Genomic DNA, 23,928 nt, shown 5'->3' on the forward strand with positions numbered 1-23,928 from the left:
GCACACAACTAACAGTCTGTATTCACTCGAAATCAACCATACACACTTAACTATGGTCCCTCCCCTAGGAGTGGCCAACACAATCCAGTAACCTCTAATACATCCCCCTTTCTCAAGTCAAGAACTGTCTTACCCTACATCTCCCTTCTCAAAGCATGCAACACTACTTTTTACTTTCTATAAACCTAAACGTTTAGGTGTCACTACTCGTCTTCCACTCCTTGTCCTCACTGTTGGCGAATTCTGTTGGACTCTGTCCTCTTGGGTAGTAGATGTTTACTGATGTGCTGAGTAGTCGAAGTGGGGTGTCTTTTCAGGCTTCTCCTGCTGCTGTGATGGTGGAATGTTCACTAGAGGTGTCGCCTGTTTCTTCCAACAGTTGTAGATGGAGTTTGTACCAGATATGACCTTGCATGCTGTTGATTCTTCTTATAGTACCTTTCTTGCTTCTTGTCTGTCTCAGTGTCTGTCACCCAAACAGTAGTGCCTTCGGCTAGAGGTTCAGCACTTTGGTACGTATACCGTGTCATTTGTCGAATCTCCTCTTCTGGTCCTCCATCTCTAGTGATCGCGTCTTTTGTTTACAATAACAATTTTTTTCAACCGCAGGCTGCCCCATGCAATACTGCTTCATCCTCGCTTGACAAGCTTGGAAACACGCCGGCTTCCTTTCTCGTTGCCCTATTGGCAATCGCTTCGCACATACCTGGGCTGCTTCTATCTCTGTTGGCTTCTCAGGTTCCAAAGGTCCTTTTTGACGACTATCTGCTGCCTTTTACGGCTTTAGCTTTCACTATTGCCGTCCAAAGAGTCAAATCCGAGTGCATCTGCAACGCTTCAGACAACTTGGCATAACGAGGCGGTTCGGAATCTCTAGAATTTTCTGAAGGGACAAGAAGTCAAACTTCTCTGGAGGTGCAACCTGGAATGTCTTCTTCCAACTCTGCACTCACTTCTTCAAATCCGTCTGCTCTTGAACAACAACAACAATTTCAATGAAACCTCACACCCACACCATCACCTCCCTCCCTTCAACTATCACTCCACTCATATTCACATGCAATTGACTGTAAATTGTAAACAAAATGACGTCATTACTACCGACCAAAATTTTCAGCTGGCAGATCTCAATAGCACTCAGTTCTGTGTGCCTTCTTTAGTCCTGTACACAAACCAAAGTCAGCCAACTTTATGTGACCCTAAAACACCAATAGTATTCAGTGTGTGTGTGTGTGTGTGTGTGTGTGTGTGTGTGTGTGTGTGTGTGTGTGTGTGTGTGTGCGTGCATGCGTGCGTGACTGTGTGCATGTGTGTGTGTGTGTGTGTGTGTGTGTGTGTGTGTGTGTGTGTGTGTGTGTGTGTGTGTGTGTGTGTATGTGTGTGTGTGTGTGTGTTGTGGTGGCTCAATTGGTTAGAGTGTGTTTGGAGAATGGAAACATCCGGGACCTTGCAAGGTTGCAAGTTCAAGTCACAGTGATGGCGAGTATGGCATAATTTTTTGGGCATCTCTCAACTCAGGAGTATAAATGAGTACCTGGTCATTGACTGGGGTGACAAAGAACTCCCGACTGCGACAAAGTCCATCATTCACTGGAGTCTGGGTGGGACTTCAGGTGCCCACACCACAGTTGGTGTCGCAGGCAGTACTCCTGTGAGCACATGGCCAGGCTCCAGGAGATTGCTCATCATGGCCCATAGCTCCTACTTAGTGCACAGGAACCCAGCCATCTGGCTGTGGGCGTAACCGTAACGAATGGCAGCTCCTTGTACATTTGTGTGTGTGCGCACGCACGTGTGTGTGTGTGTGTGTGTGTGTGTGTGTGTGTGTGTGTGTGTGTGTGTGTGTGTGTGTGTGTGTGTGTGTGTGTGTGTGTGTGTGTGTGTGTGCATGTTCAATCACTTTGTTTTTCAGTTCAAGATCTGGAAACTCATCAAAATTTAATGTATCATCAATTGACTTCACAGTGATGGGAATGGCAGCTGGATGGTCTCTGGAAAATGAGATAGACACTTGCCAATATCATCCACTTATTTACCCGGCTGCTTGTTTGCATGCCTGCCCACCCACCCACCCACCTGTCTGTCTGTCTGTCTGTCTTTTGTCTTTCATTGTTGACTATGTTCACCATCCACCACAATAATTACTGTGTATGTACCTGATGTGTTTCCAGTCAACATCATGAAAAAATGATTGACATTGTATCTCGGTCACATCATTCCTTCCGATTCTTACATTTGGAGATGTACACAGTCTGTTAACAAGAAAACAATATTAACAAACAAGAAGATAGACACACAAATGCAATTTATATGAGAGACATAAGCAAACCCAAAGTACTTGCATAACAGCTGCTCACTTCAGTATGAGATCACAAGCCTCGGCAGATATCGGATTCTCAGGAGGAAATACCAAATTCTCTTTCCATTTTATAATCTTCTTGTATGTCTCTACAGATAGAAACAGTCAGACAAACATACAGACAGACGGACAGACAGACAGACACACACACACACAAACAGACAGACGCACATACAGACCGACAAACAGACAAACAAACAGACAACATCAAGTGATCAACAGTCAGACAGTCAAGTGACACACAACACAACACCTTGTGTAGACTCTGAGCAGAACGGCGGCCACCCTATAAACCAAAGCCACAACGAGATGAGAGATCAGATGGTTGGCTGTTTGATTGAGAGACTGACCTATCAACATCTCGTACATGATGACTCCTAGTGACCACCAGTCACACGACTTTGTATAGCCTGTCTGTACGAAGACTTCAGGAGCAATGTAGTCAGGAGTACCAACAGTAGAGTAAGTCTAATACACGAGAACGAAAGCAGTCACATATAAGATGTGTGTGTGTGTGGGGGGGGGTGCGCGTGCGCATGTGCGTGTCCATACTTACATTGCTGTCCAGCAAGAGATTGTCTGGTTCAATGTCTCTAAGCATGAACCCCAACCGATGAATAGAATTGATAGCCAACACAGACTCTGCCATGTAGAAAAGTGTTTCCTTCTCACTCAATGTGTCTTTCTTCATCAACAAAGTCATCCTGTCACCTGATACCACACACATACAATGCGTCACACACATGCAAGCATGCACACACACACACACACACACACACACACACACACACACACACACACACACACACACACACACACTGCTAGTGCATGTTACATATGCAAATTACCTCTCCAAAAGCTCCTCGCCCGATAACTTTTATACTTTCAAAGTCATCTCCACTTATCCACGTTCTCTTCAGATGCAAGAACTCCGTCTCACGCTGAGCCTAACAACATCGGCATTCGCTTTTCTAAAAACTGCGCCCACACATTCACCAATATCTTGCCAACTGAATCCACAGCTGAGGAGCCACTTGCTGAGTGTGTGAGCCGTATGTCGTCATGTGGATCAGTTTGGGCATCTGTCCCTGTGCCGGGTTGCCAAACTGGATGCTGCCGCGCATCACCATCTGACCGGCGGTCACTCTTCGCATGGTTCGGCTGATGCTGTAGCTGCTGCTGTTGCTGGTGATAGTGCTGCTGTGGTTGAAAGTGCTGCTGGCGTGTCGTATGTACCAGTCCGCTCGCCTGCAATTGGTGATACAATTTCGTCAGTTTTTAGTGTTTTTGATAGACATTCAGACGTTTGTGTAGTCCATAGAGTTGTGTGTATGTATATATGCATGTATGTCCTAGTACATTCTACATACCTAATTCTACAATCTAATGTAGAATCGGGTTGTGGTTTGTAGATGGACAAATAGATGAGTTTGTGAGGAATAGACAGTAAAATTTCTGGCTGGAAAAATGTGTTGGTGTAAGAGACAGACAACTGGACAAACGAAAGGTAATGGACAAACACACTTACATACAATGATATAACATACTGACAAACAAACAGACAGACAAACAAACAAACAGACACATCACACACTCACACACACACACACACACACACTCACCCAGTCACATGCACAACAACATAGTAAACTTGTTCGGCAGCAGACGCTGATACCACATCACAATCCTGCTCTTCGATCCGATTGCTCACACTCGCACCACATCTCATACGACAGAAAAACGAACGACGACTGCCGCTAGCCAAATGTGACTGACCTACACAGAGAAAGAAACATTTACAGCAACAGAGTGAGACTCTAATTGTATAAGTTTCTTTGACTTTTGGAGTCACTTGCTTCTGAGGTGGAGGAAACGTTGTTGACGACCAGTTGGTCTTTCACTCTTCCGACGTCACGAGGATGGATGACTTCGTAGATTTCTTTGCCACCCCAATCATGCTGAATGGGACAAGATGTGACGAATGATGAGAATTAAGATGAGAAAACGTATTGATTGATGGACAAACACACATGAAGAGAAACAGATGGAATGAGGAGAAATAGAGAGAGAAATGAGACAAACAGATTGATGGACAAACAAGTAAATAAATGAATAAACAAACAGACAAACAAGTCACCCCAGATACACAACACATTACCTCTGATTGCTGCAGAATTGGACTAATAGAATCCGACACGTAAATCACCTAGCCGTGCTCACACCCGACAACAAACAGAAACCCCTCTGCCACCTACAACAACCAAAACACAAACTAATCAGCCACAGATAGTAATGTGTGTGTGTGTGTGTGTGTGTGTGTGTGTGTGTGTGTGTGTGTGTGTGTGTGTGTGTGTGTGTGTGTGTGTGTGTGTGTGTGTGTGTGTGTGTGTGTGTGTGTGTGTGTGTGTGTTGCAACATAGTAAAATCACATCTAATAATATCTAAAAATAAAAATCTATTGACCTCTAATATCAGATACTTCAACTCGTCATCAGCCAAGAATTGTGGCTTGACTTGTAGCTGCTCATCATCTAATGGATTACCTACAAAGAACACAAGAGGTTAGCACCATAATGTTGTAGAATACAAACACAAACAAAGACAGACAATCAAAAGAAATAAATAAATAAATAAATAAATAAATAAGTTAATAAATTAATAAATAAATTAATAAATACATTAATAAATAAATAATAAATAATAAATCAATCAATCAATAAATAAATTAATAAATATATTAATAAATAAATAAATAAATAAATATATTATTAAATAAATAAATAAATCACTAAATAAATTAATAAATAAATAAATTAATAAATTAATAAATAAATTAATAAATTAATTAATAAATAAATTAATTAATAAATAAATTAATAACTAAATTAATAAATAAATTAATTAATTAATTAATTAACAAACACAAAGAAAGTATACTCTGAAAGAAGAAATTTGTGCAGGAGAAATTTGTGCGATTTTGTGTGACCACAAGGCCATCGCACAAACTAAATTCCACAATATTTTTCCCTTGCGCATGATCGGTATGAAAACGCCTGCCAGTCTTATGGCTAACGCTGACATACCACTACCCAGACACTGCAGTCACGTCAGCCCACGTAACATGTCTACTGATAAGAAATGGTTTCAGTAAAGCTGGAATTGTTGCTGTCTTGCAAAGTTAATCTTTTGTTGCGATCTCTCTACACACTAATTAAATGGAGTTGGATTTCCTCTTGCACAAAATAGATGGGTTGGCCTTATTGTCGCACAAATTTATTCCGCACAAGTAGTGATATTTCTAGAAAAAGCACAATTTTTCTCCCGCACAAAATTTTTCTTGCAGGGTGACTAGATAAACAAAGACACAAACAAAGAAAACCACAAACAACAAACAAACAAACAGACAGACAAGTCAGACAATCAAAAGACAAACAAATATACAAACAAGCAAATATATAATTTAATTAATTAATTAAATAAACAAAAACAAACACAGAAAAAGCACAACCAAATAAACAAAGACAAAAACAAACAAACAACCAAACAGTCACACACACACACACACACACACACACACACACACACAAACTAAGCAACACACAACACAACACAGCACTCAGCTCCTCAACCTCTCAGCTCTCTCAGATGCCGAACAGCCAACTTCAAAACTGTCAGTTTATCCATTCTCTTGTTCGTCTGCACACACTCAGGAACCAATGCCGACAACTCGTTGATATACGTGTTCATCTTCTCTCGTCTTCGCTTCTCGATTTGATTGTGAGTCTCTCTAAAACTTTTTATTCAATAATAAAGTAAAAATGTTTAAGTATAAACACAAACCTTTGCTTTTCTGTTCCATCACCATCCGAGCTATACATGAAAAAGAAATAGAGAAATGAGTGTAGTAATGCAGCATCTCAGGTTATGTTTGCATTTAGTTCAAACCAAGTTTCAGACATACCTACACGTGTCTATCTGTCTGTCTATATGAGTGTCAATCTGTCTGTCTATACGTGTGTCCATCTGTCTGTCTCCATGTGTGTCCATCTGTCTGTCTATATGTGTGTCCATCTGTCTGTCTATATGAGTGTCCATCTGTCTGTGTCCATGTGTGTCCATCTGTCTGTCTATATGTGTGTCCATCTGTCTGTCTATATGAGTGTCCATCTGTCTGTCTCCATGTGTGTCTATCTGTCTGTCTATATGTGTGTCCATATGTCTGTTTATATGAGTGTCCATCTGTCTGTCTATATGTGTGTCCATCTGTCTGTCTATGTGTTTTGTCCACCTGTCTGTACCCATGTGTGTCCATCTGTCTGTCTACATGTGTGTCCAGCTGTCTGTCTATATGATTGTCCATCTCTCTGTCTATGTGTTTTGTCCATTTGTCTGTCTATATGTGTGTCCATCTGCCTGTCCATATGTGTGTCCATCTGCCTGTCCCCATGTGTGTTCATCTGTCTGTCTATATGAGTGTCCATCTGTCTGTCCCAATGTGTGTCCATCTATCTGTCTGTCTAGATTTGTGTCCATCATCCATCTGTTTATGTGTGTCTCCATCAATCTGTCAGTCTCCATGTGTGTCTATCCATCTGTCTGTCTATATGTCTGTCCATCATCCAACTGTGTGTGTGTGTGTGTGTGTGTGTGTGTGTGTGTGTGTGTGTGTGTGTGTGTGTGTGTGTGTGTGTGTGTGTGTGTGTGTGTGTGTGTGTGTGTGTGTCTACATGTGCACCCATTTTGTCTGTCTCTATGTTCTGCCTGTCTACATGTCTAGCTATCAGTGAGTCAGTCCACATGTGTCAATCTGCCAGTCTACATGTAAATCCACCGTCTCTCTAGATATATGTCTGTCAATGTGTGTGTCCATACCTCTGTCTACATGTCTGTCTATGTGTCTGTCCATCCATCTATTTGTCCGTCTGTCTTGTCTGTCTAGTCTGTGTCCTTCTGTCTGTCAATCCGTTGCTCATCTGTCTGTCTACACGAGTGTCCATCTTCCATTGTTAATGATGATGACTTCGCTGCTGCATGTCACACTGCCCGACCTTACATCCTGCCTCATCACTATCTGTAACTCATATTCCATTTCTTAATGCATATCCATATGTACAATATTCATATCTTAATGTTTAAGTTTATTCTGTTGCTACATTGTTGCAATTTCCTTTTTTCTGATGGGTTCAACACACTTCTTTGGATTCCTTCCGTCTGTGTCCTACCAAACGGATCATCCTCAACAACCGCGTGCCAACACTTCCTACTGATTGTCACACATCACCCAATTCAATCAGGCAACGGAAAAAGTCACAAAGACACAAAACCCCGTGCTGGGGTGGGTGGGAATGGCCAAACACTCTCACTCAGTCAGTCGTTTATCATCGTTCTGAGCGACATACAAACGCGTGTACTCACGGATCTCGTCCTTCCGAGTCCTCTGCGTCGTCTGGCCTGTCGACAAGACGCCATTTTCATTCAACATTCATGAGAAAAAGACATTCTCTTTGTTTTCTCACTCGACCATCGACGTTTCAGAGCTCTTTCGTTTGTGTCTGCCTCCTCCTAATGATCTCTCGCCTGTTACATCGCTAGAGCTCATTTTTCTTCACACAAACTACGATTTGTGTTGAAGTAGGAAATTAAGTTGCCCGGATGTGACACCAATGCAAACGATTGTTATGTACTTCATTCGGTATTCTTTAAAATGCAACTGCTTGGTAACTACGGCAATAGTAACTATGGTGATTAGGTAGTGAGAATTAAAAAGCAACAGAAAAACTTTTCGCCTCGGAATACTGATGTCTCGCGCAACTAAAGCCCGGATATGTATATATATATCCGGGCATGCAGGTTTGTCCTTTTGCACGTGACTGGCCACATTTTGTTGCTGTGCTGCATCTTTGAAGATTCTTGCGCTACAAGTATGTGTACGTCATTGTAACAAAGTTAATAGTAGGAAGGAGGTAGAGTGAGCGACGAATAGATGAAATTGCTCCTTTTCGGTGTAGGCGACGCCTTCGTTGCTACTCAATCTCACGTTTGTTTGAATGTTGAGACGTCTCGACGGTTACTTTTGATTGAGATCAGTTTGCGCAGCGTATTTGTAGTTCTAGCGTTTGTGTTGCGTTCGATTCGTGTTCTGTTCTCGCATTGAACGCGCGCAGTGAACAATTGCAAGGTGAGTTGGCGCCTTCTACTCACGTGACTTAGAAATGGCGGCAGGAAATAGTAAACAAAAGGCTCTATTCAGTCAGACATTCATATACGGGAATTTTGTAAGTATTGCGCTAGTTTTGAGGTGACGTATCCCGTGAAATGTTTTAATTACGAGTTTTAATTAATTAATGTGAGATTATTGCTGGAAGGTTAGCATTGTTTGTCTATAGACTTTGTCAACTCTATGTTTTCATCTAGACTTTTTGTTAACAGATGGATATCAAGAAAGAGATCAGAGGTAAGCATTGCAATATGGGAAATGATCATGTTTTAGTTAATGTTGAGAAATGAGTTGTGTGTGTGTGTGTGTGTGTGTGTGTGTGTGTGTGTGTGTGTGTGTGTGTGTTTGTGTGTGTGTGTGTGGCGTCTGTAGCTCAGTTGGTTAGAGAGTTGCATTTGGAGAATGGAAACATCCTGGATGTTGAGGTCATAGATTCGCCGACGAGTACAAACGTAATTTCCTTGGGCAAGAAATTCACGCACAATTGCCTCTCTCGACTCAGGAGTATAAATGAGTACCTGGTCTTTGACTGGGGGTGGACTAGACCAGGCAGTATATACGGGTACGTGTGGACTTGCGGTCCAGTCCCGTGGCCACGCATCATGGGGTCGTCAATGCGGCCTAAAACTCCGAGTAGCGCTGGGGTCCCTACCTAGAAATAGGCAAGGGTGCTATCTTCTGGACTTTTCGAAGGGCACATCTATTTGTCCATTGTGTGTGTGTGTGTGTGTGTGTGTGTGTGTGTGTGTGTGTGTGTTTGTGTGTGTGTGTGTGCTGACATATTGCATGTTGCTAAGAAATAGAATGTGTTTGAGTGTAACAATGATTGTATTGATAGATCTAAAGGATAAAGTATGGAAGCTTGTAGAAGAGGGACAGTTTGGAGAGGCAATTAGAATGAATGAAAAAGCTAGAGAAATGGCAGAACAACATTTGGAAGTAACAGATGGACTGAGACTGGCAGGTGAGGAATGTTGTTTTGATTGAAAATATTGCAGAAATTCTAAAGTCAGGGTTTGTGGTTTTGTTCTGCTCTTCAGTTCTTCGTAAACTGGGGCACACATACATTGTTAATGGAGAATATGTGAAAGCACAAGCAATTCTAGAAAATGTTTTATCAGTTGAGAGAAAACATCCTGAGACATACAATCTCTCACTAGCTGCCAGTGAGTTGTATTGTAATGTTTGTTTTATGTTTATGATTTTAGACTAAAATCCAGTTAATAGTGAATTGGACTGCATGATACATACAGTCTAGTCTACATCACTCAAAGTGATTAAATGATGCAGTGAAGTTTAGATGAACCTTTATCATGTATGATAACTAGATAATGATGGCAAGGATCATACGTGGAAATGACATCATGTGAGATCGTTCCAATTGCACATACATAGTTAGCTTGGCTGTTTGTCTGGCTGCCTGTTTGTTTGTTCATCCATTCCTAGCTCCATCTGTCTGTCTGCTGGTAACAACTAACTTCACTTAGTTGCCAATCATCATTAGTTTTGAAAATGCATTTGCTGACCAAGTGACTCTTAGTTGCTCTCGACATCTGAAAGTTTGTGATCAACTGACGTTTTTAAAGAGATGAATGCATATTTAGTCAGTTGCATTTGTTTGCACAGTAACTAGCTGAACAGCCGGTTCTTCATGTGGGTAGATTGTTACATAGAAAATAGTAGTGTAAGTATGTGTGGTGAAAAACATGCAGATATTGAGCAAAGGCTTCCTATATATGCAATGTTTACATGATGTTTGCAATTCACACCAAACGTAGACCTATGGTCCATTTTCTCTCGGTAAGAACACGTCAACAAAACTCTCGGTTAGGCACTTGCTGAGTTTGGTGTCACCAACATGACAAATGAATGTGGGGTGAATGTCTTGAAAGGGGAAGCCGAGAGTCAGTGAAAGTCACTGTCTAGTATGTGTTGGTGTATGTCACATATGATGGAGTGTGTACTTGTATGTATATGGTATATTTACTGTGTGACTGACTTTTGTTTGTTTGTACTTACAGCCTTGTCTTCTCTGGGGCAATGTTACTTTCGTCAATCCAAGTATGTTGATGCCACATCATTACTGGAGGAGTGCTTGTTAATACGACAGAAACACCTTCCAGCTAATGATAGTTTGGTGGCCAACAGTAAGTGTTGTGTGTGAGTAATTGTTGTTTTTGAAAGATTTTCAACTTATTTGACAAGAGTATATGATGTTTCTCTTACCACCAGTCTGTCTGTCTTTCTCTTGTGTCTCTCCCTGCTTGTGTATGTGTGAGAGTTTGTGTATTATTGCATGAATGTACTTGAGTGTGTATTGTATGTTGATCTGTTCAGTTTTTAGTTTTGCTATCTGTCTTTGTTGACCATGATTTCTCTGTATTTTCTATTCGTCTGGTCTGTGTCAGTGTGTCAGACAAAGCACATGTAAAGTGAAAGGCAAAATTGTGTTCAAGTGGTGCATGATGGGCTACAAGAATACTGACATAATGATAATGTGTAAGTAAGAGACAAAAGGGATGTTTAATGCATTAGAGGTCAAGGTTTGTGTATTACTTGTTACATCGTGTGCATTTGCTAGCTGGTAGAGTGATTGGTTGTCTGTCTATCTGTTTGTGTTATTGCGCATGCTTACACTGTGCACATTTCTACAGCTACACAACAATGTCAGTGTGCAGGGTATGTGCTGTAGAAAGGTCTCGTTTAATCAGTTATGATGGACAGACTGAAACGTTGTTTGCATGTTGTGTGAGAAAGAACTCATCTCTCACTACTGCATTGAAATATATTAGACATTGATTGTTGTCTTGCAACTCAATTAGCAAGAAAAGTTGTTGTGTCTTAATTCTCACCTTTATTCTTATTTTAGCTATGAGGCTGCTTGGTGAATGTTTTATGGAACAAAAGAAACTGTCTGAAGCAGAAAGATTATTGAGACATTCACTTGAGATCATGAAATCTGCTCACACAAAAGATCATCGTGATGTTGCACATGGTATGTGTTCATTCTCTGATACAATTGTAAGTTAACATCACTCGTAATACACTACTGTGTTGTAAGCAACATGCCTGCTAGTTGCGATGCCGTGTAGACACGAGACAGTGTGGGCTTCAATGGGGCAACGTGCCAAGTTGTGAGGTATTTATGAGCAATGGGTTAACCAGAGTGGTCAGCTCACACGCTGAGCTCCAACAAGTGGTGTGAACCGAAGAGGTCACTCAGGGTGACGTTGGAGGGTCAATGCCCATTAGAACCACCATGTACTCAAGCCCAAGAGGTCAGTGGAGTTGACGTTGGAGACTCAACACACGATCACAGAACCCATTCTGTTTAATGATGTACATGAGACAACTGGCTTGCGTCGAAGATGTTAGTCGCATTGACGTTGCAACCTTAGTGGTGGTACACTCGTAATGTTGGGCCAAGACTGGCCTAAACAAGGCCCCTCCACTGGCACACTACCTGATATATATTTCATATAACCTTCCTAAAACATGGGCGGGAGTGAGGGATATCAGAAAGCTACCAGCTAGACAATGCTAACCGAACAATGCAACGTTCTCACAGTCATCTGCATTAATACATAGTTCAACTGCTAGCTATTATTAAAGGTACACTCTGTCGTTTAGCGCTACACCCACGCAAACTTGATTGCATAGCTACGCAATCAAGATAGAAGGTTGGTCTGAACTACAAGCAAAGCTGGATACGAGAGCACTAGATATTAGCAGCAAATAGCCTGAAAACAGAGCGCATGCGATGGTCACGTGAGAAACATTCTGTCAAAGCGCAAACACTAGGAGCCTCGCTAACATCAAAATGCTAGAAGACCCTCGCGAGACGTTGAGAAAATGTGTTCGTGGGTTATGAAATGGGCATGGATGCGCATGCAAGGCTGAAGGGACCAACTGCACTGCATTTGTGTGCTTGCACTTATCACGTGATCTAATTATTGCTTACCACGTGATCATCTTATGCTCTCTGTTTTTACGCTGATATGTAGTGCTCACATGTTCAAACCTGGTTTTGTGCAAAACGTAACCTATTTAGTGCCTTCGACCTGAGGAAAGGTGACGAGTTGGTTTGTGCGCGACCCGAACTCTTCTTCAACAACTGGATTGCAAAGTTGCTCCTGTAAGTTTTCCTTATTTGTAATGGTGACTACGCTCTGATATCCAGCTTTGCCTGTAGTTCAGCCCAACCTTCCAACTTGATTGTGTAGACCATGCAATCAAGTTTGCGGGGGAGTAGCGCTAAACGACAGAGTGTACTTTTAAGGGGCTACTGCAGTGCAAAAATCAAAAATTATTTTTTGAGCTAAATGAAAGGATCTACATATGAGTACTTTAGAAAAAATAGAATTAGATATTTTGTGAATGTACTGAGAGAATGAGAGCAGTTAAAAGTTACTTCCGTTTTTCCATTTCTGGAATGGGGTGGATTAGCATGTTGACGTCACTGTAGGCACCCTATCCATTGTTGTGATACTCGTGTATGGTGCGGCATTGTGTTTCAGCAGGCTGCAACAATTCTGGTCAGTCTGAATTTAGTGTATTTCGGTTTCCAAAATCCACAGCTTTGTAAAAGTTGAGTAAAACAAGTTTGACGAACAAGAGACGACTGGGAAGGTTCAACAGAGCACAATGGAGTTTGCAGCTGTCAATTCGAAGAACACACTGTTTTGCAATTTCATTGCAATACACACACTCACTTGCACAGTACAGTAATCATAATTTTGCAGTAACCGCAATCACACCTACAGACATCCCATGTACAGCTGTTGGCAACTTCTGCTCCTGCACACTAGGACTTACCACGACATGTCAGACAGCCGTTCACTGTGTTCGTCAACATCAGCAGATGAGGGCAATTGATCAGTAGATGAACTGTCAGCTAGTGGCTCAAACATATACGGTTCCACAGATCCAAAGTCTTCTGCTGCATTTAGATGAGGATGTCGACGGACTGAGAGATTGCTCTTCTGCGTGTTCCAGCACTTTGCTCAACGATGAATCCTCTGAATCGCTTTCCGAATCCCTATGGGTAGCAAGATCGCTCCAGCGTGCTGTTTTTGAACCATTCGCCATATTAATTAGTAGGTATGATAGCACTACTCTGCCTCCACTGAAGTCAGTGTGTTAGCACGCCTCATTCTGGAAATAGTATTGCAGAAGTAGCTTTGGACTGCTCTCATTCTCTCAAAACGCGTGCTAAAAATCTAATTTATTTTTTCTAAAGTACACACATGTACATCTTTTAATTAATTTAGCTCAAAAATAATTTTTGGTTTTCGCACTGCAGTAGCCCTTTCAGGGTTCTGCCCAGAAAAAAGTGGATAGTGGTCTTAGTTTGAGGACTTAAAGGGGGCGTGGTCACACGTGGTACAGTACACGAGTCAGTGTCTGAGTCTATAATTAAATTACTAATTAGAGTTTTACTGTACTTGACCCTGCTGAGGCTGACTCAGACACAAGACATACAGACACAGCATCACACAGTTTAGTTACAACAATGAAATCCGCCGGTTTTTCTTTTTCGACCACATTTTAACCGCTTTTCCAACGGGGAACCATGAACGTCTGCTGGGCCTTCGATTTCTATTCATAGTAGCGCAGAAGTATTTGATTTCGAAGTGCCACTGCAGAAACTACTTTCTTAATGAGAATCTGCCACGTCGTCGATTGACTCGACACCTGGTGAGATGTCGCTATCACTACAGTCTTCCAACTCGTCAACAATCTTTTTCTTTCTCTTCTTGTTCGGAGGACCGATCTGAGTTCAAAAGTATCGCAGGATAGACATACCGGAACTTTGCAGTGAACATACGGGTAATATTAATTAATATTTCGAACATACGGGAAGGAAGGACTGGGTTCAAGGTGTGACGACCGTCGACACGACGTCCAGACAGAAGTTGGAAATGAAACGATCGACTTGAAGAGGATTTACGTAGATGTGGACTGCCTCGCGAAATGCACCACATACATCACATGACATAATCGTTGTAATTATTTGTTAAGAAAATCTGAAATAGATCAAATTATACATGATGGTCGGCATCTGTGTCAAGGTGGTCGGCGTCTGGGAGGTGATGGTCGGACCCGACCACCCCTGACCACCGTGGGCAGAACTCTGCCCTTTAACATTATAAAGGTTCGGCTAACCTCGGTAATCTTCTACTCCTGATGTTAACCTAAGTTTACTATGTAAACTAACCAACCTCTCACTCTTCTTACTGAAACAACTCTACTCACCTCACGTTGATTCAATGTGTTGTCTATAATATCATCATTGTTTATCTTTTTCAGCTCAGTACTCACTTGCTAACTGTCTGCACCAACAAGATAAAGTAAGTGAATCAATCAAGCTGATGACCGACTGTGTCAGGATGTATAAATCAAGTCTCCGTCATGAACATCCTCATGTGGCTACAGGTTAGTTTCTTGTCTTTCTTTTGACATCAACTTTATGTGAATTGTGAGCTTGACATGCTGATTATCATTTGCACATGTTGATACTGCAGTATAAATCAGTCATAATTGTCATGTGTTGGTTACGAGTTGTTGTTGTTCTCAGCTGTTGGTCAACTGGGAGGGTATTTAATGGGAGTAGGAAACTTGGATGAGAGCGAACAATACTTGAGAGAATGTCTGGACATATGCAGACATTCACTCCGTGAGAAACATCCTAAAACAGCAATTTGTATGTCTAAATGTTCTATAATGTCAAATCAGCATGTGTGTGTATCAATGTGTCTTGATTTGTACAGCATTGAAACGGTTGGGACAATGTCTGATGAAAAAAGGGAACAACAAAGAAGCAGAGAAACTTCTCTCTGAAGCTGTCGACATTGAAGAAGTTGGTCTCTATCAAAATCACCCTGACAAAATCTCCAGTCAGAATTTCCTCATTTCTCTTTACCTGCATCTCTCACAGTTGCTGTTTTCTGTTTTCTGTTTTCAGCATTGATTTTATGGTCAGAATGTTTGCTAAATATTGCTGACTACAAACGTGCCCAGCCTGCTCTATATACTGCTCTTCGAATCATCAATATTAACCAGCAACCGAGCAACAGCAGTCAGAGATTAAGAGGTCTGATATTTGAGTGGAAGGTTAATGTTGTGATTATTGAGTTTGTTCTGCAGTAATGCGTCTACTAAGGAGACTGAGCCCATTCCAACGGCCACAATCTGGCGAGACAATTATTGGTGAAGGGAAAACAGAAGAAGTGGAACAGGCAGATGGTGAGGACAATCATTGGCTTTGTAAAGATTGTATTGAACTACTTGTATGTGTTAGAGAGAGGAAATAGACTTGAGAGAAAGTCATGGATTGAGGATCAGGTAGAGAATGATAGTAGACTTACAACAGTCATCATCTGTTTGCTTGTGTGTTTGTTTGGTTGTTGCTTGTGTCGACCAGTCAGTCTGTTTGTTGCTTTACTTGCACTGATTTGTTTGTTTCTCTTTCCTGGCTTTTGAATGTGTGTTGTGGTTTTTGTTTTTCTGTTATTTAATCAGTTGGTTGGGATATTTGGTTGGTTGATTGAGTGTAATTTCTGTATTCTACTCTGATCTCTCTCTTCTGTGTAGGGTGACGATCATCCCGATCAATCTGCACCCACAATGGGTATGACATGCTGCATACAATCCATTGAGCAACTCATCCCATGTTGTGTGTTTACTAGAAAATCTTGACATTTCTGATCTGTGCCACCCATTGTGGGTGGGTGGTACATTGGAAGTGTTGCACGTTGGTAGCAGTGATGGCTTGTCATTCCATGAGACGATGGGCAGTGAGGGAGGAGAGCTGAGTGCTGGCAGTGTGAGCATTACTGTTCCAGCGGGTGCCGTTCAATCACCAACACAATTCTCCATTCATTCATTCATGCATGATAAGTATATGCCTCTTGTCTCTGCTAGTGGCTACCAAGTGGTCAGTCCAGTTATTTTTCTTGGTCCCCATGACGTGTCATTCAGCAAGCCAATCAAAGTGTGTATCAACACCATAGCTGATGTGACTTCAGCAGGCGGGTCGTTCACTCTGATGAGATGTGAATCAAGACTCGATGAGACGAAGTGGAAATGGCGTGATGTGGTAGTGTATTCTCCTGATACTCAGGAAGTGCAGTCACACATTCCATTTGATCCCAACAGCTGGTCAGTAGAGGTGACCAGTTTTAGTTGGTGGGTGTGGCTTGTTAGTTTTATTAAGAGCCCAACCATTGTATTCAGAAGGAAGATGGGATGTGTAGTTCTTGGTCGAAGTCTTTCTTCTTGCAAATGGTCATTGTCATTGCATCTTTTCAATTCATATGAAGAAATTGGTCAGAAAATAATTCGTGACCATCAAGGACATGTATCATTGCCTGCTATCCAGCTCTGTCCAGTGACAGAATTTAATATTTACTATGAAGGTGACGTAGTTATGAAGCCTCAACTTGGTTCAGAATGGTCATTGTGTCGAGGTGATGCGAAAGTTCAGTATCCAACCAAATATTTGTGGGATCAACCATTTGATCGTGATCATTGCTTTACTTTTGAGGTTGAAATCAACGGCCCTCGTCCTGATAGTTTAGTTGTCCCTGTTTATGTTGAGTACGTCAAACGAGGCGAAATGGATTTCAGTCTCACACTGACAGCAGTTCACAAACTGTCCAAATCAGCTGATTCATCAAAGTCCAGTTTACCTTCTCACTCTCCTTCTCTTCCAGATGAGGAACAGGAAGCATTCTACTTCTGTAGTGAAGAGGGTCTACATTCTTCTGGCTCCACATCTTCATCAACAGCAGCAAGGGATAGAACTTCATCACAAAGTTTGTTATTTACATTTGGATCAGTTAAGTTTGTTACACAATAGTGCATGTGTATAGGATCAATAAAACAACAACCTGCTGATGTACACGCTGTCAGTCAATGTGATGTCAGTCCCATCTATACCAAAGTTCAAGTAAGAAGGTTTTGTTGTAGTTAAGCCTCAGCATTCGCATGCACAGCAAGAGCAGTAGCAGTAGCAGTGAGTCGGAGACTGAGCACCATAGGTGTATAGGTGCACGGTTATCCCAGCACACATTTAATGGCATAGTAATTATCCCAGGGAAAGACTCAGACAATTGTAAGCTGTATGTTACCTATATATATATATATATATATATATATATATATATATATATATATATATATATATATATATATATATATCATATCATATCATGTTGAAATCATCACTTCAGACATTACCATTGACATACTTTACTGTTATTACATGAGAGCAATACTATCATACAAGAGATTGTATGAGACTCATGAGTTCTTATCTGTTTATGTTGTCTGTTAGTCATTTTCTCTATTAACATTTCTGTTGTATCTTTGTGTCAGGAGAAAAGCTCATTGCTAGTTCGTCTTCCTGTTGGAAGTGAAGTTCCTTACACAGGATGCACTTTCCGGTACATAGATACTACAGGTCAGACAGTTGAAGAAGTTCCAGGAGAAAGGCTGGATAGTCGTACAATAGAAACTGTTACTCCTGGTAAGTTACATACGTTTGACATGATAGTCATGTGTTTACCTTGATTGTTGTATGTAGCTTGGCCACATGCTGATCGAGTGGAGATACACATATTTTCTTCAGATGGACAAACTCGTCTCGGATATTTTGTACACGTTTTCATTGACCCGTCTGCAGAGATGTTACCTCATATTGTCAATGATCATGAAGATGGCAGCAGCATACTATCGGAAGCAGTAGACCAAGGGACAAGCAAAGGTGAAAAAATTTGCACTAAAATTGCTTTACCATTCACTTGGTTGTAGCTATAAAACACGGTCACTTTCATTGTTGTATTATTGTTTCCACTTTCTACTTTGTAACATTGTGGTTTACTCTAATTTTTTTACTGTAGTGGAAACAGAGCAACAAAAGAGACTAGAGTCAAGTGCAAAGAGCAAATGCACAGACAAAGAGATGTTGTATGTGACTGGTAAAGTGACTGCCTGTTGGCAGGAATTTGTATCCCATCTATCACCGACCTTCTTCACTATGGACAGAATAGATATAATAAAAGGTAATTACCATAATAATTTATTTGCACAGACTAAAAAGGCATTGGACATGTGGACCAAGAAATATGGCGTCAAAGCCACTCGGCGCTCAATTATCACAGCAATGTGTGATATCAATCGCCGATTGCAGGCAGAACGTATTTTTGGCTGCGACTTGGTGGATCATGTTTGTCCATCAAAATGACTGCATTTGTACAAACTTTATTTCTGTAACGTTTTGTATATTATTCACGTTATCATGAACTCCAATTATCTTATTTTATATACACACGTTCTGCTACTTGTTCTATGCCATACCACGTGTCCTTCTCTTCACTTGCCTTGTACATTGTCAGTACAATGAATGTGTTGTATGTGTGTGTGGTAGTCGTTGTCTCAGACCCTAACAGTAACTCATGCTCAAGTACTCATAGTGTTAAAGCAGATCTATCTCTATGATGTTGACTGCACAAATTGGCTCCTTTCTATTCATCACAAAATGGCAATCGAAGAGCAATGATAATCGGATGCCCAGACACTGAGGTATACAGTTGATATCAATAAAGTAGTGATGACTAGATTATCTTACTCTGTGATATCTCATAGATTGAAATTCTAGAATAGCAGAATCTTATGACATGAGTAATTGCCCAGCGTAGCGAGGCTTCTCATAGGGTCACACAACAGAAAGGGGCGTGGTCCTATATGGCTCTCCATCCAGCTCTTGGTGTGTGTGTGTGTGTGTGTGCGTGCGTGCGTGCGTGCGTGCGTGCGTGTTGTAAGTATACTAAATATATTCTAAAGCAAGCCAATACTAAATTTTTAGCTTACATGGAGCTTACCACATCCACTTCCTCAAGAAGAACGAAAAACACACTCATTACTCCTTCCAGTCTAAGTTAACTAGCTAGTATGCGGACACGCGAGAGTCCTGTCTGAAGGATTATCGTGGGTATCCTAGCTTGTTGATCGTGTGTGCATGGTGCAGTGTAGCGATACCATCTGTACGGAACACCTCTAGCAGACACATGCACGTGCAGTGTCTTTATCTCCTCCTCCCGCTATCCTCTGTGGAGCACCTCACGTGCTGCAAAACAATGATGCAACACAGAAAAGCGCAGAAGAAAAGCCTTAGTATCTTGCGAGGCTAGCAAATCTACCATGCAGCTTACTAGCGATACCCGCAAAGTAAACTAGAAGCATATCTACATACCTAGCTATCGGTTTGCGTCTAGACAAACAGCGCAAAATCGTAGGAGGTGGAGGGTTGATGACGAAGACCTATTGGTGGTTGGAAGTAGGAGTGAAAGGCAGTAGATAACGGCGTGATGCAATCCGGTTGGTGATTGTGCACTTTTGCGTTTCCAACGCATCGAGTCGGTCGACGAGGGTCTACAGAGATGCAAGACTTTTAGTCTAGCTACGCCCTAAGGTGAGAAGTGCATGAAGAATTCTAGTGCAGGCGGTAGAAGCCGAGTCTGTAGGTGTTGCTGGCAATAGAATACACGTAAAACGTCGTTGGCGAGTTGTTTTTAGAAAGCAAATGCACGCAATGGTTCGCACTAATATCCATCTCTGTAGTAGTCTAGATGTATCTAGTTCTAGCTCAAGCAACCGAAAGTTAATTGCTAGATGTACGTGCTATCTAGTCTCCACGCCTGCAGGTTGGATGAATGCATGTGGTCCAGTTGGAACACTCGTGCTTGCCAACATTTGCCACTAGCATGCATCAAGACTATGTGTGTACTATTGGGTTGTTGGTTAGAGAGCGTATACACTACCCGTGCACACAACTGACAGTCTGTATTCACAAGAAAGCAACCATACACACTTAACTATGGTCCCTCCCCTAGGAGTGGCCAACACAATCCAGTAACCTCTAATACATCCCCCTTTCTCAAGTCAAGAACTGTCTTACCCTACATCTCCCTTCTCAAAGCATGCAACACTACTTTTTACTTTCTATAAATCTAAACGTTTAGGTGTCACTACTCGTCTTCCACTCCTTGTCCTCACTGTTGGCGAATTCTGTTGGACTCCGTCCTCTTGGGTAGTAGATGTTTCCTGATGTGCTGAGTAGTCCAAGTGGGGTGTCTTTTCAGGCTTCTCCTGCTGCTGTGATGGTGGAATGTTCACTAGAGGTGTCGCCTGTTTCTCCAACAGTTGTAGATGGAGTTTGTACCAGATATGACCTTGCATGCTGTTGATTCTTCTTATAGTACCTTTCTTGCTTCTTGTCTGCCTCAGTGTCTGTCACCCAAACAGTACTGCCTTCGGCTAGAGGTTTCAGCACTTTGGTACGTATACCGTGTCGTTTGTCGAATCTCCTTTTCTGGTCCTCCATCTCTAGTGATCGCTTCTTTTGTTCCCAATAACAATTTTTTTCAACCGCAGGCTGCCCCATGCAATACTGCTTCATCCTCGCTTGACGAGCTTGGAAACGCGCCGGCTTGCTTTCTCGTTGCCCTGTTGGCAATCGCTTTGCACATACCTGGGCTGCTTCTATCTCTGTTGGCTTCTCAGATTCCAAAGGTCCTTTTTTACAACTCTCTGCTGCCTTTTACGGCTTTAGCCTTCACTATTGCCGTCGAAAGAGTCAAATCCGAGTGCATCTGCAACGCTTCAGACAACTTGGCATAACGAGGCGGTTTGGAATCTCTAGAACTTTCTGAAGGGACGAGAAGTCGAACTTCTCTGGAGGTGCAACCTGGAACGTCTTCTTCCAATTCTGCACTCGCTTCTTCAAATCCGTCTGCTCTTGAACAACAACAATTTCAATGAAACCACACACCCACACCATCACCTCCCTCCCTTCAACTATCACTCCACTCATATTCACATGCAATTGACTGTAATTGTAAACAAAATGACGTCATTACTACCGACCAAAATTTTCAGCTGGCAGATCTCAATAGCACTCCGTTCTGTGTGCCTTCTTTAGTCCTGTACACAAACCAAAGTCAGCCAACTTTATGTGACCCTAAAACACAAATAGTATTCAGTGTGTGTGTGTGTGTGTGTGTGTGTGTGTGTGTGTGTGTGTGTGTGTGTGTGTGTGTGTGCGTGCATGCGTGCGTGCGTGCGTGTGTGTGTGTGTGTGTGTTGTGGTGGCTCAATTGGTTAGAGTGTGTTTGGAGAATGGAAACATCCGGGACCTTGCAAGGTTGCAAGTTCAAGTCACAGTGATGGCGAGTATGGCATAATTTTTTGGGCATCTCTCAACTCAGGAGTATAAATGAGTACCTGGTCACTGACTGGGGTGACAAAGGACTCCCGACTGCGACAAAGTCCATCATTCACTGGAGTCTGCGTGGGACTTCAGGTGCCCACACCACAGTTGGTGTCGCAGGCAGTACTCCTGCGAGCACATGGCCAGGCTCCAGGAGATTGCTCATCATGGCCCATAGCTCCTACTTAGTGCACAGGAACCCAGCCATCTGGCTGTGGGCGTAACCGTAACGAATGGCAGCTCCTTGTACATTTGTGTGTGTGTGCGCACGCACGTGTGTGTGTGTGTGTGTGTGTGTGTGTGTGTGTGTGTGTGTGTGTGTGTGTGTGTGTGTGTGTGTGTGTGTGTGTGTTTGTGCATGTTCAATCACCTTGTTTTTCAGTTCAAGATCTGGAAACTCATCAAAATTTAATGAATCATCAATTGACTTCACAGTGATGGGAATGGCAGCTGGACGGTCTCTGGAAAATGAGAAAGACACTTGCCAATATCATCCACTTATTTACCCCGCTGCTTGTTTGCATGCCTGCCCACCCACCCACCCACCCACCTGTCTGTATGTTTGTCTTTTGTCTTTCATTGTTGACTATGTTCACCATCCACCACAATAATTACTGTGTATGTACCTAATGTGTTCCCAGTCAACATCATGAAAAAATGGTTGACATTGTATCTCAGTCACATCATTCCTTCCGATTCTTACATTAGGAGATGTACACATTCTGTTAACAAGAAAACAATATTAACAAACAAGAAGATAAACACACAAATGGAATTTATACGAGAGACATAAGAAAACCCAAAGTACTTGCATAACAGCTGCTCACTTCAGTATGAGATCACGAGCCTTGGCAGATATCGGATTCTCAGGAGGAAATACCAAATTCTCTTTCCATTTTATAATCTTCTTGTATGTCTCTACAGATAGAAACAGTCAGACAAACATACAGACAGACGGACAGACAGACACACAGACAGACAGACGCACATACAGACGGACAGACAAACACACAGACAGACAGACGCACATACAGACCGACAGACAGACAAACAAACAGAGAACATCAAGTGATCAACAGTCAGACAGTCAAGTGACACACAACACAACACCTTGTGGTGACTCTGAGCAGAACGGCGGCCACCCTATAAACCAAAGCCACAACGAGATGAGAGATCAGATGGTTGGCTGTTTGGTTGAGAGACTGACCTATCAACATCTCGTACATGATGACTCCTAGTGACCACCAGTCACACGACTTTGTATAGCCTGTCTGTACGAAGACTTCAGGAGCAATGTAGTCAGGAGTACCAACAGTAGAGTAAGTCTAATACACGAGAACGAAAGCAGTTACACATAAGATGTGTGTGTGGGGGGGTGCGCGTGCGCGCGTGCGCGTGTGCGCGTGCGCGTGTGCGTGTCCATACTTACATTGCTGTCCAGCAAGAGATTGTCCGGTTTAATGTCTCTAAGCATGAACCCCAACCGATGAATAGAATTGATAGCCAACACAGACTCTGCCATGTAGAAAAGTGTTTCCTTCTCACTCAAAGTGTCTTTCTTCATCAACAAAGTCATCCTGTCACCTGATACCACACACATACAATGCGTCACACACATGCACGCATGCACACACACACACACACACACACACACACACACACACACACACACACACACACACACACACACACACACTGCTAGTGCACGTTACATATGCAAATTACCTCTCCAAAAGCTCCTCGCCCGATAACTTTTATACTTTCAAAGTCATCTACACTTATCCACGTTCTCTTCAGATGCAAGAACTCCGTCTCACGCTGAGCCTAACAACATCGGCATTCGCTTTTCTAAAAACTGCGCCCACACATTTACCAATATCTTGCCAACTGAATCCACAGCTGAGGAGCCACTTGTTGAGTGTGTGAGCCGTACGTTGTCATGTGGATCAGTTTGGGCATCTGTCCCTGTGCCGGGTTGCCAAACTGGATGCTGCCGCCCATGACCATCTGACCGGCGGTCACTCGTCGCACGGTTCGGCTGATGCTGTAGCTGCTGCTGTTGCTGGTGATAGTGCTGCTGTG

General features: G+C 42.3%; 3 protein-coding genes, 1 long non-coding RNA gene and 1 pseudogene across 4 annotated transcripts; 2 read left to right on the forward strand and 3 right to left on the reverse strand.

Moving 5' to 3' along the window:
- Positions 1 to 9: 9 nt before the first annotated feature.
- Positions 10 to 3,286, reverse strand: LOC134188700 (serine/threonine-protein kinase tricornered-like). The gene is made up of 8 exons (XM_062656866.1): positions 3,208 to 3,286; positions 2,916 to 3,070; positions 2,710 to 2,827; positions 2,613 to 2,645; positions 2,358 to 2,448; positions 2,157 to 2,252; positions 1,901 to 1,991; positions 10 to 1,162 (listed from the first exon to the last, which is right to left on the reverse strand). Exons 2-8 carry the CDS (start codon positions 3,060 to 3,062, stop codon positions 1,157 to 1,159), a joined length of 582 nt encoding a protein of 193 aa, XP_062512850.1. The 5' UTR covers positions 3,063 to 3,070; positions 3,208 to 3,286; the 3' UTR covers positions 10 to 1,156.
- An 878-nt stretch (positions 3,287 to 4,164) lies between these two features.
- Positions 4,165 to 7,569, reverse strand: LOC134189079 (protein cycle-like). Its single transcript, XM_062657309.1, has 6 exons — positions 7,552 to 7,569; positions 6,200 to 6,229; positions 5,989 to 6,146; positions 4,823 to 4,902; positions 4,518 to 4,610; positions 4,165 to 4,317 (listed from the first exon to the last, which is right to left on the reverse strand). Exons 3-5 carry the CDS (start codon positions 6,104 to 6,106, stop codon positions 4,566 to 4,568), a joined length of 243 nt encoding a protein of 80 aa, XP_062513293.1. The 5' UTR covers positions 6,107 to 6,146; positions 6,200 to 6,229; positions 7,552 to 7,569; the 3' UTR covers positions 4,165 to 4,317; positions 4,518 to 4,565.
- A 644-nt stretch (positions 7,570 to 8,213) lies between these two features.
- On the forward strand, positions 8,214 to 9,540 carry LOC134188439 (uncharacterized). The gene is made up of 3 exons (XR_009971351.1): positions 8,214 to 8,280; positions 8,774 to 8,813; positions 9,415 to 9,540. It is a non-coding gene; the product is annotated as an uncharacterized LOC134188439 (long non-coding RNA).
- Positions 9,541 to 15,352: 5,812 nt separating this feature from the next.
- LOC134188830 (uncharacterized) lies at positions 15,353 to 18,904 on the forward strand. The gene is made up of 10 exons (XM_062657033.1): positions 15,353 to 15,472; positions 15,541 to 15,669; positions 15,723 to 15,821; positions 15,877 to 15,920; positions 16,170 to 16,206; positions 16,265 to 17,392; positions 17,450 to 17,526; positions 17,955 to 18,105; positions 18,163 to 18,342; positions 18,479 to 18,904. The coding sequence occupies exons 1-10, from the start codon at positions 15,373 to 15,375 to the stop codon at positions 18,820 to 18,822; spliced, it is 2,289 nt and encodes a 762-aa protein (XP_062513017.1). The 5' UTR covers positions 15,353 to 15,372; the 3' UTR covers positions 18,823 to 18,904.
- A 1,497-nt stretch (positions 18,905 to 20,401) lies between these two features.
- On the reverse strand, positions 20,402 to 23,705 carry LOC134188688 (serine/threonine-protein kinase 38-like; annotated as a pseudogene).
- Between the last annotated feature and the right edge of the window lie 223 nt (positions 23,706 to 23,928).

Source organism: Corticium candelabrum, chromosome 13, assembly GCF_963422355.1.
Source record: "Corticium candelabrum chromosome 13, ooCorCand1.1, whole genome shotgun sequence".
Taxonomy (NCBI): Eukaryota; Metazoa; Porifera; class Homoscleromorpha; order Homosclerophorida; family Plakinidae; genus Corticium; species Corticium candelabrum.